We start from the raw sequence: 14,126 nt of genomic DNA, 5'->3' as shown, positions 1-14,126 counted from the left end.
CGAAACTGAGCGGGGAAGAACTCCTCGTGCTCGTCGCCGATTCGCGCCGACCACAGGCCACCCCTAGCCCCCCAAGTTTCCGATGCGCTTGCTCTTCTGATCGCAGCATGCTAGAATCTGATCAGGCATTTCGGCCTGGGGTGGCCTCGAATCATCTGTAAGGAGATTTCGCGGAGATTTTCAGTTCGTAGTGGCCAATTTCCCTTGTGTAGAATTCCAATCTGAGGTCGCCCGGCTCAAATATCTCGGGGAACCACGCATCCTTCGGTGCGGATGATGCGTCGTTATATTTTTTTTCGGTGGTTTAAACGCAATCTGGGCGATCGCGCAGTATATTTAGGGTTTAATTAAGTACTGTGGCGTGGTGCCGGGAGAATTTAAGGGGACTGGGGATCGCGCAGCGACTTGTGAGCTGCGCATGGCGATCTCACGGCGGTTACTGCAGATGTGAATGGTTATAGGTAAAGCCTATCTATCTATTAGGAATAAAATAGTGCTCCAAGCATACAGAAAATGTGTTATTTGATTAATCATGTATGATTACTTTTGCACATTTACACACAAAAACAAGCATATACAAGCGTGGTCTGATCCCGCTGAAAGTGTATGCCTCACACATATGCACACAAACTCTCAATGGACAAGAGGAAAATTGCAATGCACTTCAGGCTGCCGTACAATTCACTGTTCAGAGGCATGGCTGTGATTTCTGTGACAGTCTGGCAGTGCTTGCCCAACTCCATCCACACAAAGTCGCAAACTACACAACTCAGAGATCTGCAGAACTGAAACTTTTGCTTTCATGAATGAGAATGATTCCACTGCAGTTACACACTAGTTGTAGCCCATGTTATTCTTCCGCATAGAATGGGTTATTGTCAGCACGAAAACTTCAGTATCTACCTACTCACTGTACTCGCCATAAGGTATCATCGACAAGCGATCTAACCAGAACTTCAAATCCACAAATCAAAAACAGTCTCATCTATCAACTCATCCAATACAAACTCCCATATTTCCATAATGATCCCTTCAGTCTTTGACCTAACGTTCATCCATGTCTGAACATCCAAATCCCTCTTAATTATCTGTTCTAGAGTGCTGGGAAGACTATATTGGATATACCCAGAGACATATTTATCGACTTCTATGATAAGGTTTTCTCCTATTGGAGGCGTCCGTATGTCATGTCTCAGAAAAGATAACCAAGAAGAGAGTCTAAAATATCTCTCTTGGATCCCTGTTAGAGCTTCACAGATACAGTCAAACAGAAGCTTTAGATCATTTGTTTGATCACCTTGATTCTGTAGTTCTTCAAACAAGCAGGGGCTGATTAATTCATCCTCTAGGTACCATACCTCTAAATTTTGTTCTGCACATAATTCTGAGAGCTCTAGCACCAACATTATGTAATCTAATCTGACATTCTTGTCTTCCCAAATGACCTTAACATCTGATTCATCATCTGGAAAACATAGGGTTCTTTGGAGATCTTCATGCAGCTCACCTGTATGCCATTAAAAAAATAATCATACAGATATGTAGAGCATTTTATTTTGTACCCATGAATAGAATAATGTTAAACTAAGTTGTACCACTTGGACTTACATTCTTTCTTGTTTATGAAGTCAGGACTGCCAAAACCTTCAAAGAATGACTCAAGAACAGATACCGGACTGGGCTTTCCTTGCTTTTCCTCGCTTTGCTCAGAACCACCATCTGAGATTAATTTGGTTGATGCTCTTGCTTCTGGTGTTTCCGGCTCTTGCTGTTCCAACTTTTCAACTATGCTCTCAGGAGAGTCTGGGGTCACTTTAGAATGTTCTTTTTCTTGTTTTGATTCTTCTAATATTTCCTTCAGATGAAACATGATAAATTTAAAATAATAATAACAAAAACAACAAACATGAATTTATTTGAGCTTACCTGATGTTCATCATCTATGCTTTGTTCTGCTGGAACAGACTGCATGCTGCAAGTGTTTTCACAGCAGTCCAATTTGTCAATTCCTTCAATGTACATGTTGTCCGGCTCATCAGAAACATCTTTGAGTCCTGTGCAAAATTCTGGTGTTACTTGTATACGAAGAATAAACATGTACCATTCAATTATAAAAAAAAGATGGCATTAACTGAATTACCATTTTGTGCTTCATTCATGCAATATCCTTCCTGAACTGTCACCTGATCATCAACTGTTGCACTAGTACAACATGAAATGCTTCCTAAGTCGTCCTGTGACTGGCATCTCTCTTGTGTGCATTCCTCTCTCTCAACCTTGCATGCCAGGCAAACATCTGTCTCATCAGGTGAGAGGTCAAGGCAGCCCTTTTCCATTGGGCTACTCTTAGGGGTTGACACATTGCAATGAGGGAGAGAAAGTATTCCTTCCAAGGATTTTGAGACTTGAACTGCTGGATGGTTTACAGATCGGTCATTATCGTTTAGCATCTCTGATAAATGCCTCTTGGCCTGTTCATAGAAGATAGATGCACCGTTTGGTGCTACTGTACGGCCATTGATTTCACTTATGCTGCCATTTTGTTGCTTTTGCTTACTGCTGTTGAAAGGTATGGTGCCGTTCTTAAAACCTGATGCAGATGCGTCTGCCAAGCTGCCTTCTGGTCCATGTCTAAAATCCTTCTTAATTGCAATAACAGAGTCTTTGTGCCTACGTGGATCTCTTCGGAGCTCTTCTGCAGGTGGCACATTTCTTTCTGTTCTACTCTCACCAGTCACAATTCTGAATCTTTTCTTGACTTCCTTAATTGAAAACTTTGAGGTCTCCCTTCCACTGCATTCAGGAGCATCCGATGCACATGATTGTTGATGTAAAGGTCTTGCACTAATAATGGCTTTTTGATGAATCCCTCTTTCTGGATTGGGCTTTAGAATAACTATTTTGCTAACTGTCTGAGGTCCATTAGTTGCCTCAGGCATCTGGCTTCTATTTGATTTACCCTTCCTCCAGAAGAACATATATTTTCTCTCTTTAGCCTGCTCTTTTGTAGCCAACAGATGCTGATTTGAGCCTCCTCTCCCTCCAAAATTGGTCTGTCCAGGAATGTTGCTGGGCTCTAACCCAGAAGCCACCTTACTGTTTTGGTGCTTTTGGATATTGTCTACTATTTGTGGATTTGGCTTCTGAAGCAGCTTCAGGAAAAGTTCCTTGTTTGAACCCAGTATCTCCAATGCATCCTTGAACTGTTTGGATTGAGCTGCCATAGTGTTAAAAAGATTATTCTGCTCAGATTGCTTTCCATCATTGCTCTGTTGAGGTTGCCCACGACCAATATTGCGAGGAAGATTATTCAAGTCATTGACCTTTTTATGGATTAGGGACTTCAACGAAGGGCACAGTTCATTCTTATTCTTGCAATCACCGTGTGGGCATTCATTGTGGCAACTATAGATTTCACCTAGGAAATCTGCCAGGACAGATTCAAGATCATATTCTTCAGCATGATTCAAGACCTCAGAATCCACTAGTGGAGTGAAAGCCGCAGAGACACCTGTCTGATGATATGAGATCTCTGTTAATTTATTTGTATGCTCTGATTTCTCATCAAGAGATACACCATTTTCCAGGTCAGCTAATCTTCTCTCATCATTTGGAATTTTCTTCAGTACTACTTTCCCCAATTCATCCTCCATAAGGTTTTTGACTGTTGGTTTCTGCGAAGTGCACTGTTCTATGATCTGAGAAAGAAATAGTAAAAAATGCTCAGATGTTGTATTGAAGAAACTATATATTGCGATGTAACAGAAACTATATATTGCGATGTAATAGAAACTATATTGGCTGCTTAATATAATTAATCGAGCTAGTTCTGACAATGAAGCCCCTCAAGCATAACACTGAATCGATGCGCTGGACTAGATAACAAGTCTATTCAACATCAGTGGTTCACGGCCTCCCCATTGATAAATTACAGATATATTTTACAGTCTTAACTTTGTTTAGAAAAATGCAGCTTTTACGGATAAAAGTTAAAACCATTGTGTATATTAGACTGGTAATGAGTAAATATAACTAGGTTTGCTCCTCGAACCGCTACATGTTCAGTTCCGGCAACTTACACCATCTTCCTCTATCTCATCAAAATCCCTGGACCTCTGTGTTGAGTGCCCCCTCTCTGCACAATACACGGCCGATCAGAACAATTGTCCATTGACACCCAAGTTGGCAAAAAAAAAAAGGTTCTACTGTACATTGTTTTTCTCTGAACTATATTAATGCTCGCCGTTGGCTAATTCTAGATCATACATTAGATGTGATGTTTGGTCTTATTTAGCTTTAGAAATTAACTCAATGACTGGAGTAATTCATGAATTGAATACATGCTGCTAGCTGTGCAGGTTGTACTTATAAATTGTCAATATAATATGCTGAAACAATCCAATCAGCATAACCAAACAAATGCGAACAAACACATAGTGATAGCATATTGTGGCATTTTCATGGAAGATGAAGTGAATCTAACGGAGTGATAGCATCTGAAGTTACTAGACATCTTTTGGACTTGAAGTGGAGCTCAAATAGCTATGCCCATACTGTTACAAAAACCCTGGTCTACTAGTAAAAAATATCATGGTAACTGTGGTCAGTGAAGAAAAACTTACCATTGATCTCCCGGAACGCATGCCTCCCGCTCAATTGCTTGGTATCCAACAAGAACTTGGGGTCACGACGGAAATAAAGCATGCGCATGAGGCCCCACACACAGCCCACATTGTCCTCGTCTTGCGATGCAGACCGCCGGTGACCTCGTTTTCCCATTTTCAGATGATCTGTTCTCTCTGTAGCAGAAATGACCCTTTTGTTTCTTCTATTGATTGCTCAGTTCATGGGGGGAGATCACAAGCAGCTGGACCCGATGAATACTGCACTTAAATGAAAATTAGTCATCAGCAAGGACGCAAAATTTCCCTGGAGATGCCAAACAGAAGAACCGAACTTTTGCAGGATGCCAGATTCAGAGCAAGGGGGGTGGATGCAATGCAAACAGCTGGCCTGAAAAACCTATGGTGCCAGGTACCAAGCTTCTATTGTCTTTACTCTTGATAAATTTCTAAGCAATCAATCCAGGTAATCAATTGAACAGTAAACGAGGGCAGAAAGGAACTTCCAAAAAACGCCGCAGAGAATTTGATGCAACCATATCAAAACATTACTTAGGGTGATACACCCAATCTTTCCAAAAAAGAAGAAGAAGAAGAAGAAGAAGAAGAAGAAGAAGAAAGATCAAGTACCAAATCCCCAACAAATATAAATCCACTTGCCTAACTACAATCATCGATCCGCCACCTCCACTCCCTAGATTGACAAGGATCGAAAAGAAAAGTTTAAAAGTTTCATACAAATCATAGCGAACCAAAAAAAAGAAAAGAAAAGAAAAGAAACGTGCAAAACCAAGACATAGACCCAGCAGCAGCTAAACCTTCCAAGTTAGTTACCAAAAGAAAAAAAAAACTCCCAAGTTCCAAGCAACAAGCCTACCTGACGGGGATTCAGAGATCATGGACCGAAGCTTCAACGGCGGGTCTCTCTGTATCCCCCTCCTCTCTCTCGGCCGTCTATTATTTCTGGACACAGGGACAAACACCCATCCAAACTCCTCCGTCCTCACAGCATCTCCCCGGCCATGTGAATAGGCGCCGGAGCCCGCAGCCCTGCGCTGTCCATCCTTTCCGCGAGGACGTAAGGAATCGGAGGCTTTTCTTCCTCCGCGGTTAGCTAGCCTAATCCAGGTCCTCCTGGTCAGTATCACCTTTGCTTTTGCTTTGCTGTTCTTTTCTTCTCTCCTTTTCTCCTCTTCTCCTCCTCCCCTTCGCTTTGCTTTGTGGAAGACTGGGAGGATGAATGAGCGGAGCGCACCAGACTACCAGAGGGCACAGGGCAGGCAGGCCACGGCACCACCACAGCAGCCCACCACATGCACCAGTATGCTAATGGACTTTCGGCAAGTGCGCCAGCCTTTTTCCACTTGCAGGGAAAAAGTTTGCAAGCGATGGCTGCAATCAAGTCACCTAACTGGGGTTCATGGTTGCGTGCTAAGCCTGGGCGTGCGTCGTTGATGCCGGAATTAATCCTGTGCGGACGCACAGGAAAAAGGACGGGCGCAATGAGGTCGTTTTTGGGAGGGATAATCTGAGATTATCATAGAATTACATTCATATTTTATGGCCCTGGTAGGAAGAGCCTGAGAGAAGCTGCCCGTGCGTGTCATCTGTCAAATGTCTGAGACGGAGATTGGGGGGGGGGGGGGGGGGGGGGGGGGAGCAACTTTTTTCGTAGACCCGGATGATGGCTCGATGTGTGCTAGATAGAGCCGCGCATCGACAGCGAGTAGTGGCCATCGAGAGCTTGTTACCTGTCCATCACAAACCACTGGTTGTTCGTCCGGGAAAGAGACGGGGGCATCCTCGCCTCCAAATCCTCTCAAGTTTGCTTCCGTGGGAGGTCTTGGTCCTCTTGGATCCACGAGCTAGTAATGAATACTGCGATCATAGGAAGGTTTTCAATGCAACGGAATTCCGTCGACAAAAATTAAATACGCTAGTAGACCTTTCAAGGCTCCGAACCGGATCTCCAACAATAATACGCTTCTAATTCTCTCTGCTGCTTCTCTCTGCTGGCTAAGGGGGTGTTTGGAACACCCTGTTAAAGTTTAACACCTGTCACATCGGATGTTTGAATGCTAATTAGGATTATTAAACATAGGCTAATTACAAAACTAATTGCACAGATGGAGTATAATTCGCGAGACGAATCTATTAAGCCTAATTAGTCCATGATTTGACAATGTGGTGCTACAGTAACCATTTGCTAATGATGGATTAATTAGGCTTAATAGATTTATCTCGCGAATTAACACAGGGTTCTGCAATTAGTTTTATAATTAGCTCATGTTTAGTTCTCCTAATTAGCATCCGAACATCCGATGTGACACTGTTAAAATTTAACACCTCGTATCCAAACACCCCCTAAATGGTAAAAGCTTCTTTGCTTGTTGGCTATTGCAGAGTGACAAGGCAGTTAAAGAGATTGTCAGAAAAGGCAAATTTATTTCCGTGCGTGCTTGAGACAGGCGCCATCATGGCTGTCTGTCTTGCATGGATACGGGGCATAGGATATGGCCCTGAATCATGAGCGCGCGCCACTCCTTGCCATGCAAGAAACAGAGCACGCAGTTGCCGTCAGGCGTCAGTACTGCGGCAGCAGTGCAGTCGCCATCAGCGTGTCTGGCTTTGGGTTTCGTTTCGACTTTCGAGCACTGCCGATGCTCTTCTCATCCCGTGAGGCATGGGGGGGACGGCGTCTTGGAACGTCTTTTCTACAGTATCCGATAAAATCGAGTGTCAGCATTTCTCAACCTTCTTTTTTTTTTTGCCCGTCTTTGCAGTGATCTCTCGTGGCATTTGCAGCTTTTGTGGATGTGAAATGTTGTTACCGGTTTTTGGTAATGGTAGTACAATCTTTGGACTTGCTCCGAATGTCTTCTGCCTTTCGATGAAACCGTTATTATATTGCTCCGCGGCAGGTTGGATGAGTGTCGGCCGGAAGGGTGATCACGTGATGATGCCCGTGGCTCCCGAGTCCTGCCTAGACGCATCCTGGACGCGGCAAGGCAGCCAGGCAGCATACCGTGACAGGTAAAATGGCCGAACGCCGTAACCCTCCGTTCTATTGACTATTGCCTTTACCTCTCGGCCGCCAGGCAGCGCGTGTTGAATGGGGCCGTGGAACGCGGTGGCTTTTGTCAGCATGTTAGGTAGGATCGGGATCATCCCGATTCCCAAACCAAGGGCAACCTTACCGAATCAAACATACCACTGCTCTGTTAGCGAAGCAAACCGCGGGAATTAGAATAATACTATAGCAGCTAACCTTCCGTGTGCTCGCAACATGTTGACGACTCCTGATGAAGGCAATCATGCCATTATGCTATACCGTTATGACACGCCACCATATAGAAAAGAAAACAGAAGAGACACATGAGGCGCGCGCACGGCTCGAGATGCGTTAGTTTATCGCGGGGATAGCTTGGTGTTGGTGTTAAGCATGGCTCCTTATCGCGGGCATATTGCTAGATGGTGCGTGGCGGTGGCCGGTTTGGTGCGGTGGGTGGGCGAGAGAGCAAGTTGCCGAGCGGCATCAATTGCGGCATGCCCGAGATCGGAGGCAGGCGACCGTGCACATATGGCACCATCCTTCTGAGTTCTGAATTCTGATGCGACATGTGCAGGCCTGTTTGGTTGAGACGCGTCAAGATCATAAACGCTGCAGGATGTAGCGGTAGAGACCTTAGGGTGGTGGCCGTGAGCATTGCTGGAGCTGGGCCACGCGCCAGTTGGGAAGATGCAGATCATTTTGGGCCTGCCCATAGTTCTGCGTAGGGAACCCGTGATAATAAGGTATGTTCGGTAAAGCTCCTGTTGCTCTCATTCGTATATGAAGTGATTCTCTTAAAAAAAAGTGATTATGTAGTTGAAATCGATTATTTTGGATAAACTCTACAGATGAACCTATTCAGTTCACAACATCTTAGTTTATTCATGAGAATCATTCAACGGAATTAGTCTAAATAAAGCTTTGAAGTTCTGCCAAATATGCCCTTAATTTATACCAAAATCACTTTCATCACGGCCAAACATACCCTCCGTCTAAAAATAATGCAATTATAATTTTATCTTAAATTAAACCATTTTAAACTTCTCTAAATTTATAAAGAATAGTATCAATATTTATATAATATCAAATTGACATTCTAGGAAAATATATTTCATAATAAATTTAATCATACCTTTTGATGTTATAAATGTTGACACCCTTCTCAAGTTATTCATAAACTTGATCAAACTTTGAAAAATGACTAATATTAAATAAGAATTGCATTATTTTTAAGAACGACTAAAAATGTCTATCCAGTCGCTCCCAGACCGACTTGAAATAGGCTATAGGACAATGTCTGCTCAAACTTTTTGTTGGGCTAAATTTGCTCAAGACTTCTAGGCAGTAGTCACAATCGTTCCAGTTGAGGACAATGTCTGCTTCCAGTTCTCAATGGAATGGTATACACAGGTTTGCTAAAAGTGGGGCGCTATGACTTTTTGAATGTCAAATGCTACTACACAGTACATAATTCTTTTTATGCCACTGCAATGCTAGTCCAAAAACAGAACTCAAGGGTACGCAATTATAGTTTAAATAAACTGACGCCATGCGCCAACACCTACGGAATATACAGCAGGAGCCCGCACTCCGATAGATGCTACAAAACTGAAGGTTACAGAACTACACGACCATATCATCTAGATGGAGATCTTGCGAACCCATCTTTGCGAGGAACACAGGTTCTATAATATGGTGATGGTCTTATGCTAATTCAGTTGCATAGTCCACCCCATCCAGTCCTCTGTTTGACCCATCTGGAGACTCGTCAGCGAAGTATACAGCTGCTGAGACACTACGCCAACACCTTGGTGCCCATATTCCACCCTGCAAGATGAAATCCATTGGATGTAGCGACAAAAAAGGGGCAAAGAATGCAAGGAAAAAACTAGGTCAGAAAGGCCAGTATTCCTAGCACTAAAACTCCTTGTATATGATATAAAGAACTAATCATAAAAGGAATACTTGGGAGTAGAACATAAAGCAACTATTACTGAGGTGTTTGCCCACCATAAGGTTCATACGGGGCATATTTAATAGTATGTCTCATGTATTTAAGCAGATATACATGATATAGGTGTCAGCTAATTTTTGTTAGGAACAATTTAAATTTGATGCAACTACACATACATTTCAATTAACAAGTGAGCTCTCAAGTCTCAAGCAAAGATATATATGTTTCACCTTTTCCCTTGATAAGTTATACTCCCAACAGGAGACACTACAACAGCAGTTCCCGTGCAGAAGATTTCATCAGCATCAAGCAATTCATCCACTGACACAAGCCGCTCCTCAACCTTCCAAGAAGTGAGAATATATTAAATTAAGATTGCACCAAACATTTGTGAACATACGCAATGCTTCTCAGTGACAATTCATATGACATAGGCACCTAGTTAGCACCTATAGGCTCACTGCATATGATCCATTACTGTGCTCACTGCTTAAGATCCAAAACTAGTGCTAAGTTATCAAGCAAAGGAACTGAAGTTTAAAATAACAGGCAAATGGTATCCTCATGTATACTGATAGTTAACCAGCTCATTTTTGGAACCAGGCTCACAGCTTATGATCCAAAAACTACGCTCACTGCTTAGGATCCAAAACTAGCGCTAAGTTATCAAGCAAAGTTACTTAAGTTTATAATAACAGGCAAGTGATATCCTCATGTACACTGATAGTTAACCTGCTCATTTTTTTAACCATTGGATTAAAAAAAAGGCGTACCCAGTGATGAAAGCTCCCACACAAGGTGGTGTCTGGGGAAGGGAATTCCTAGGAGATCTCAATTCCTAGACAGCCTAACCCTTGCAAAATTCTTTTAAATTCTGCAAAGAGGCTTTTGGAACCATAGGATTGACGAGTAATTTACCTGGAAGCCCTTGCTCACAGCAACATCTATTATACTTTTCCTTGTGATGCCAGGTAATATTGTTCCTTTTATTGCTGGAGTAGAAATAACATTGCCCTGGTGCAAACATGACAAGAAATTAGGTAGGCCATTAATTTGTTGAGCTGAATATCCTTGATCAAGTCAGCAGAAAATTTAAAAGCATGCAGCAATAGCTTACCAGTCACTAGTAAGGCGACGATATAGTACTGCTATGTGCTAAGCAGCCAAGTAGGGCTAAATCTATTAGGTAGCAGATAGAGCTCAACCAGGTATCACTACGTACTATTTAACAGCCATACCATTCTTGCAAGAGAAACCTTATCTTTTTGTTGTTTAAAATAGACCTTAGCCGTAGACCAATCTACAACCAATGTGTTACAGACATTCTTCTAGTTTTCAATAAGGTGATTAGCCACAAAAGGCTTATGCATGGTAGAAGGTCAAAATGTTCAGTCGACTGAGCTCTAGATGAAAAAAGTATGTGGCACAAAAATCTCTTATCCTACATTACTACAAGATCATGCTTGAGATACCAACAGATGCAGCTACCAATTACCTACTCCTAAAGACATGTTTCATGACAAGGTTATGACTTTCAAGCCATCTAATGTTGCAGACATATATTAGGGTGAGATTAGCCATTTTTGAATTAATAGGTTGATAACCAAGCTTGATTTATTAGTAGCTTGCAGAACTCGAAAGCCCTTAGTGCACCTACTAAATTAAGCTTCAAGCAAAAATAAAAGGTGTGGAATATATTACGGTCCTACCTTGACAACAAAAATATTACATGAGGAAACTTCTTCAAGATATTTTTTGTGAACAGCATCCAAGTAGAGAACATCAGAATAACCTTTCTCCTTTGCAATTTTCTGTGCCATCAACACCTATGCAATGACAAGAAAACATGATTTAAAGCCACTGTGAATAATACAAGAATATTTAATGTGGCATAGAAAAATAGCAATATTTAATGTAGATAGCAATTATCCATGAGGCTGGCTACAGTTTTACCAAAAAGAAAGGGATACAATGGGTTTCAATAGTCAAGATGCATGGAATGCATATTATGAGTTGCAACATGTCACATTTTGGAATTCTCCATTAGTCCATGATAGCATTCCATCTGAGCTTTGGCTTTTATCATTTCACAACATGGTAGAGATCATTTATATTCTTAAGAATTCTTCTTATTACATATTCTATTGAATCATCTCAAGAACATCTTCTTTTGTGTTTGAATATTTGAAGCACAAAATAATCACAGTAGTAGGTAAGCAAGAGAAATATCAGACAGCAAAGCTCAAAATTAGTAGTCCTGCAGCTTCAATTACTTGTGCAACAAAGTACTAAAGCAGAATTACCGAAGCATAATTTCCAATAGTCTTCACACCACCAGTTCCACCAGGAGTGGCACGATGGAACTTGTCTTCAACTATCAAATTTATCGGTGCTAAACCTTCCTGCAGAAAACCAGGTAATGTTTTTAATAAACACTCAGTTTGATTCGTCGATAATTTCATAGGTTATCGACCTACAAAAGTACCACAATAACCATAATTCTGGTTTCTGAATAACTTCTACTCCCTAATGCAGTGTCACAGGACACATAGCACACAGTTTGTAAGTATATGTCACTAGATTCTAACAATTATTTATTTACAAAGAATATCTAAAGAAAATAGTGGAAGCATGTGTCTAAAAGGACTCTACCAACCTTAAAGTAGTTGCCAACAGGAGAGACAAATATAATGAATGTATACTCAGGAGCAGGTGCAAGACCAAGAACAGCCCCACTTCCCATAAGCAGGGGTCTAATATACAAAGAACCTTTACCAGTAGGAGGCACCTGAAAGTTTAGAAGATATTCAAGAACCAATTAAAACATGAGCATAAGTAATGGGAATAGCACTACAAAAGTACCCAGACTTTCTAGCAGTGAACTCACCCATCTCTTATTTGCTAGAACGGTTTGCTTTACAGCATCAACAAATTGCTCGACAGAAGGTGCAGGCATGCACATCCTCTCGGCACCAGTTTGCATCCTCAAAGCATTTTCCTCCGGGCGAAATAATAAGATGGACCCATCAGGTTTCCTATATGCTTTTAGGCCCTCAAACAATCCCTACGAACCAAATTATCAACATCAATTTACTGCAACCATAGAGTATTTATGCCTTCAAAAGGCCCTTTTTTCCATATTTGACAACTAATCAGAATTTGTGAAGCAAAAAGTTCTATATCACTTACTAACCTGTCCATAATTTAGGACTCCAGAAGATGGGTTCAGTGATATGGGTCCAAATGGCACCATTTCACCCTCGGCAAAGTTCCCGTCCGTCCCACATTTTGCAACATACATATAGTCAGTTTGGACAATCCCAAAACCAAGGTTCTCCCAGTCCAAATCAACTATTTCAGATGTTTGCCTGCTAAGCAGTAAGAGTATGGTATCATAAGGTTATTACTTAAACGAGACACCAACAAAACATCGTGGATAATTCAGCGCAAGCAAATCGCCACAATGAGCACATGCAGTTTGCAGTGGAGACCACGTACGAATAGTTACTTGCTAGAGAAGCTCCGCATCTTCTCACTGGCCTAGCCTTCAGTGGGAGTGACGATATGGAATAAAGACGATTCTGAATCTGCACCAGGAAGCACCAAATGTTACATTATTGGACACATGGGCATAAAGAAGTGAACACTACAATGACACATCATATTCCTCTTATCCCAAAATTCCCCACTTTTCCACTCCCGATCGATCGCCAGATTCGACGAATCCACACCACTAAAAGAAAAAAGCATCTCAGTGCATAAAGCACAACACAGATACGAGTACAAAAACGACCTGGATGGACGGCGGTGGTGGTGACGGCGAGAGGGGTAGGCGCAGCCGCCGGCCCGCGAGAGGCGCTGCGGCGAGGAGGGCGCCGTGAGAGGCGACGCCGTACTCCATCTACAGAGAAGCTACCGCAGTGCGACCCGCGTGGGCTTTCTCAGTGGGGTCTAGGGTTTCGCCGCGGCGGCGGCGGCTGGGACGGCAGCGGAAGGGGGGCGAGGGGAGGAAGGAGACGACGTCCAAATCGGTGCTGGAATTGCTTTTCGCGAGGCCAAATGGGTTAACAGCACGGATAGTGATCTGCACGCTCACCTGATCAGGGTATCTCTGACCGACCTACGGGGCCCTCCTTTGTATGGGCCCACGGCTCAGTGGCTAGATTTGGATCCGGATGTGTGGACCATTGGTTACCGAATTAGAGGGGTGCCAAGTAGTACAGCAGCTGAAAACGTTTTATCCACATTGGTTTCTTGCGGATGGGCCCATGAGCTCGCGCTTTCCTGTGTTTGTGGCTGCCGTGCCTTGGGACTGAGAAGCATCAAGAATTCCTCCTGTTAGCCATATGGTATCGTGTCACGTAGGATTGCCGCTGTTTTAAAATTGCTTGGACAACAAAATAATTACGCATATTTATCGTTTCATGTATGATGGCCACTGTTTTAAAATTGCTTGGACAACAAAATAATTATGCATTTTTTAGAATCATATACTAGT

At 42.5% G+C, this 14,126-nt stretch overlaps 2 protein-coding genes across 3 annotated transcripts; both read right to left on the bottom strand.

Moving 5' to 3' along the window:
- Positions 1 to 505: 505 nt before the first annotated feature.
- LOC101783908 lies at positions 506 to 5,936 on the bottom strand. Of its 2 annotated transcripts, none has more exons than XM_012842775.2 (7): positions 5,500 to 5,936; positions 4,623 to 4,883; positions 4,080 to 4,135; positions 2,141 to 3,698; positions 1,927 to 2,066; positions 1,609 to 1,855; positions 506 to 1,507 (listed from the first exon to the last, which is right to left on the bottom strand). In XM_012842775.2, exons 2-7 carry the CDS (start codon positions 4,777 to 4,779, stop codon positions 957 to 959), a joined length of 2,709 nt encoding a protein of 902 aa, XP_012698229.1. In that variant the 5' UTR covers positions 4,780 to 4,883; positions 5,500 to 5,936; the 3' UTR covers positions 506 to 956. The 2 variants fall into 2 exon arrangements, with proteins under 2 accessions (XP_012698229.1, XP_004983739.1); XM_004983682.3 differs by having other exon boundaries at positions 1,927 to 2,054; positions 5,500 to 5,934.
- A 3,076-nt stretch (positions 5,937 to 9,012) lies between these two features.
- Positions 9,013 to 13,705, bottom strand: LOC101783509 (branched-chain amino acid aminotransferase 2, chloroplastic). Its single transcript, XM_004983681.4, has 10 exons — positions 13,422 to 13,705; positions 13,127 to 13,215; positions 12,822 to 12,996; positions 12,516 to 12,692; positions 12,285 to 12,416; positions 11,932 to 12,030; positions 11,338 to 11,454; positions 10,547 to 10,642; positions 9,859 to 9,971; positions 9,013 to 9,501 (listed from the first exon to the last, which is right to left on the bottom strand). Exons 1-10 carry the CDS (start codon positions 13,527 to 13,529, stop codon positions 9,384 to 9,386), a joined length of 1,224 nt encoding a protein of 407 aa, XP_004983738.1. The 5' UTR covers positions 13,530 to 13,705; the 3' UTR covers positions 9,013 to 9,383.
- Positions 13,706 to 14,126: the final 421 nt, after the last annotated feature.

The sequence above is a fragment of the Setaria italica genome, chromosome IX (assembly GCF_000263155.2).
Source record: "Setaria italica strain Yugu1 chromosome IX, Setaria_italica_v2.0, whole genome shotgun sequence".
NCBI lineage: Eukaryota > Viridiplantae > Streptophyta > Magnoliopsida > Poales > Poaceae > Setaria > Setaria italica.
The sequence above is the reverse complement of the archived record's forward strand: the minus strand, read 5'-3'. Positions and strand labels throughout refer to the sequence as shown.

Coding starts and splice junctions, on each gene's coding strand:
- LOC101783908 (XM_012842775.2), bottom strand. CDS start 4,779: ATGGGAAAACGAGGTCACCGGCGGTCTGCATCGCAAGACGAGGACAAT. Junction 4,136..4,622: donor TGCGTTCCGGGAGATCAATG/GTAAGTTTTTCT, acceptor TGTATTGTGCAG/AGAGGGGGCACTCAACACAG. Junction 1,508..1,608: donor CTTCATAAACAAGAAAGAAT/GTAAGTCCAAGT, acceptor AATGGCATACAG/GTGAGCTGCATGAAGATCTC.
- LOC101783509 (XM_004983681.4), bottom strand. CDS start 13,529: ATGGAGTACGGCGTCGCCTCTCACGGCGCCCTCCTCGCCGCAGCGCCT. Junction 12,997..13,126: donor TCTCTAGCAAGTAACTATTC/GTACGTGGTCTC, acceptor ACTGCTTAGCAG/GCAAACATCTGAAATAGTTG. Junction 9,502..9,858: donor ATAACTTATCAAGGGAAAAG/GTGAAACATATA, acceptor TTCATCTTGCAG/GGTGGAATATGGGCACCAAG.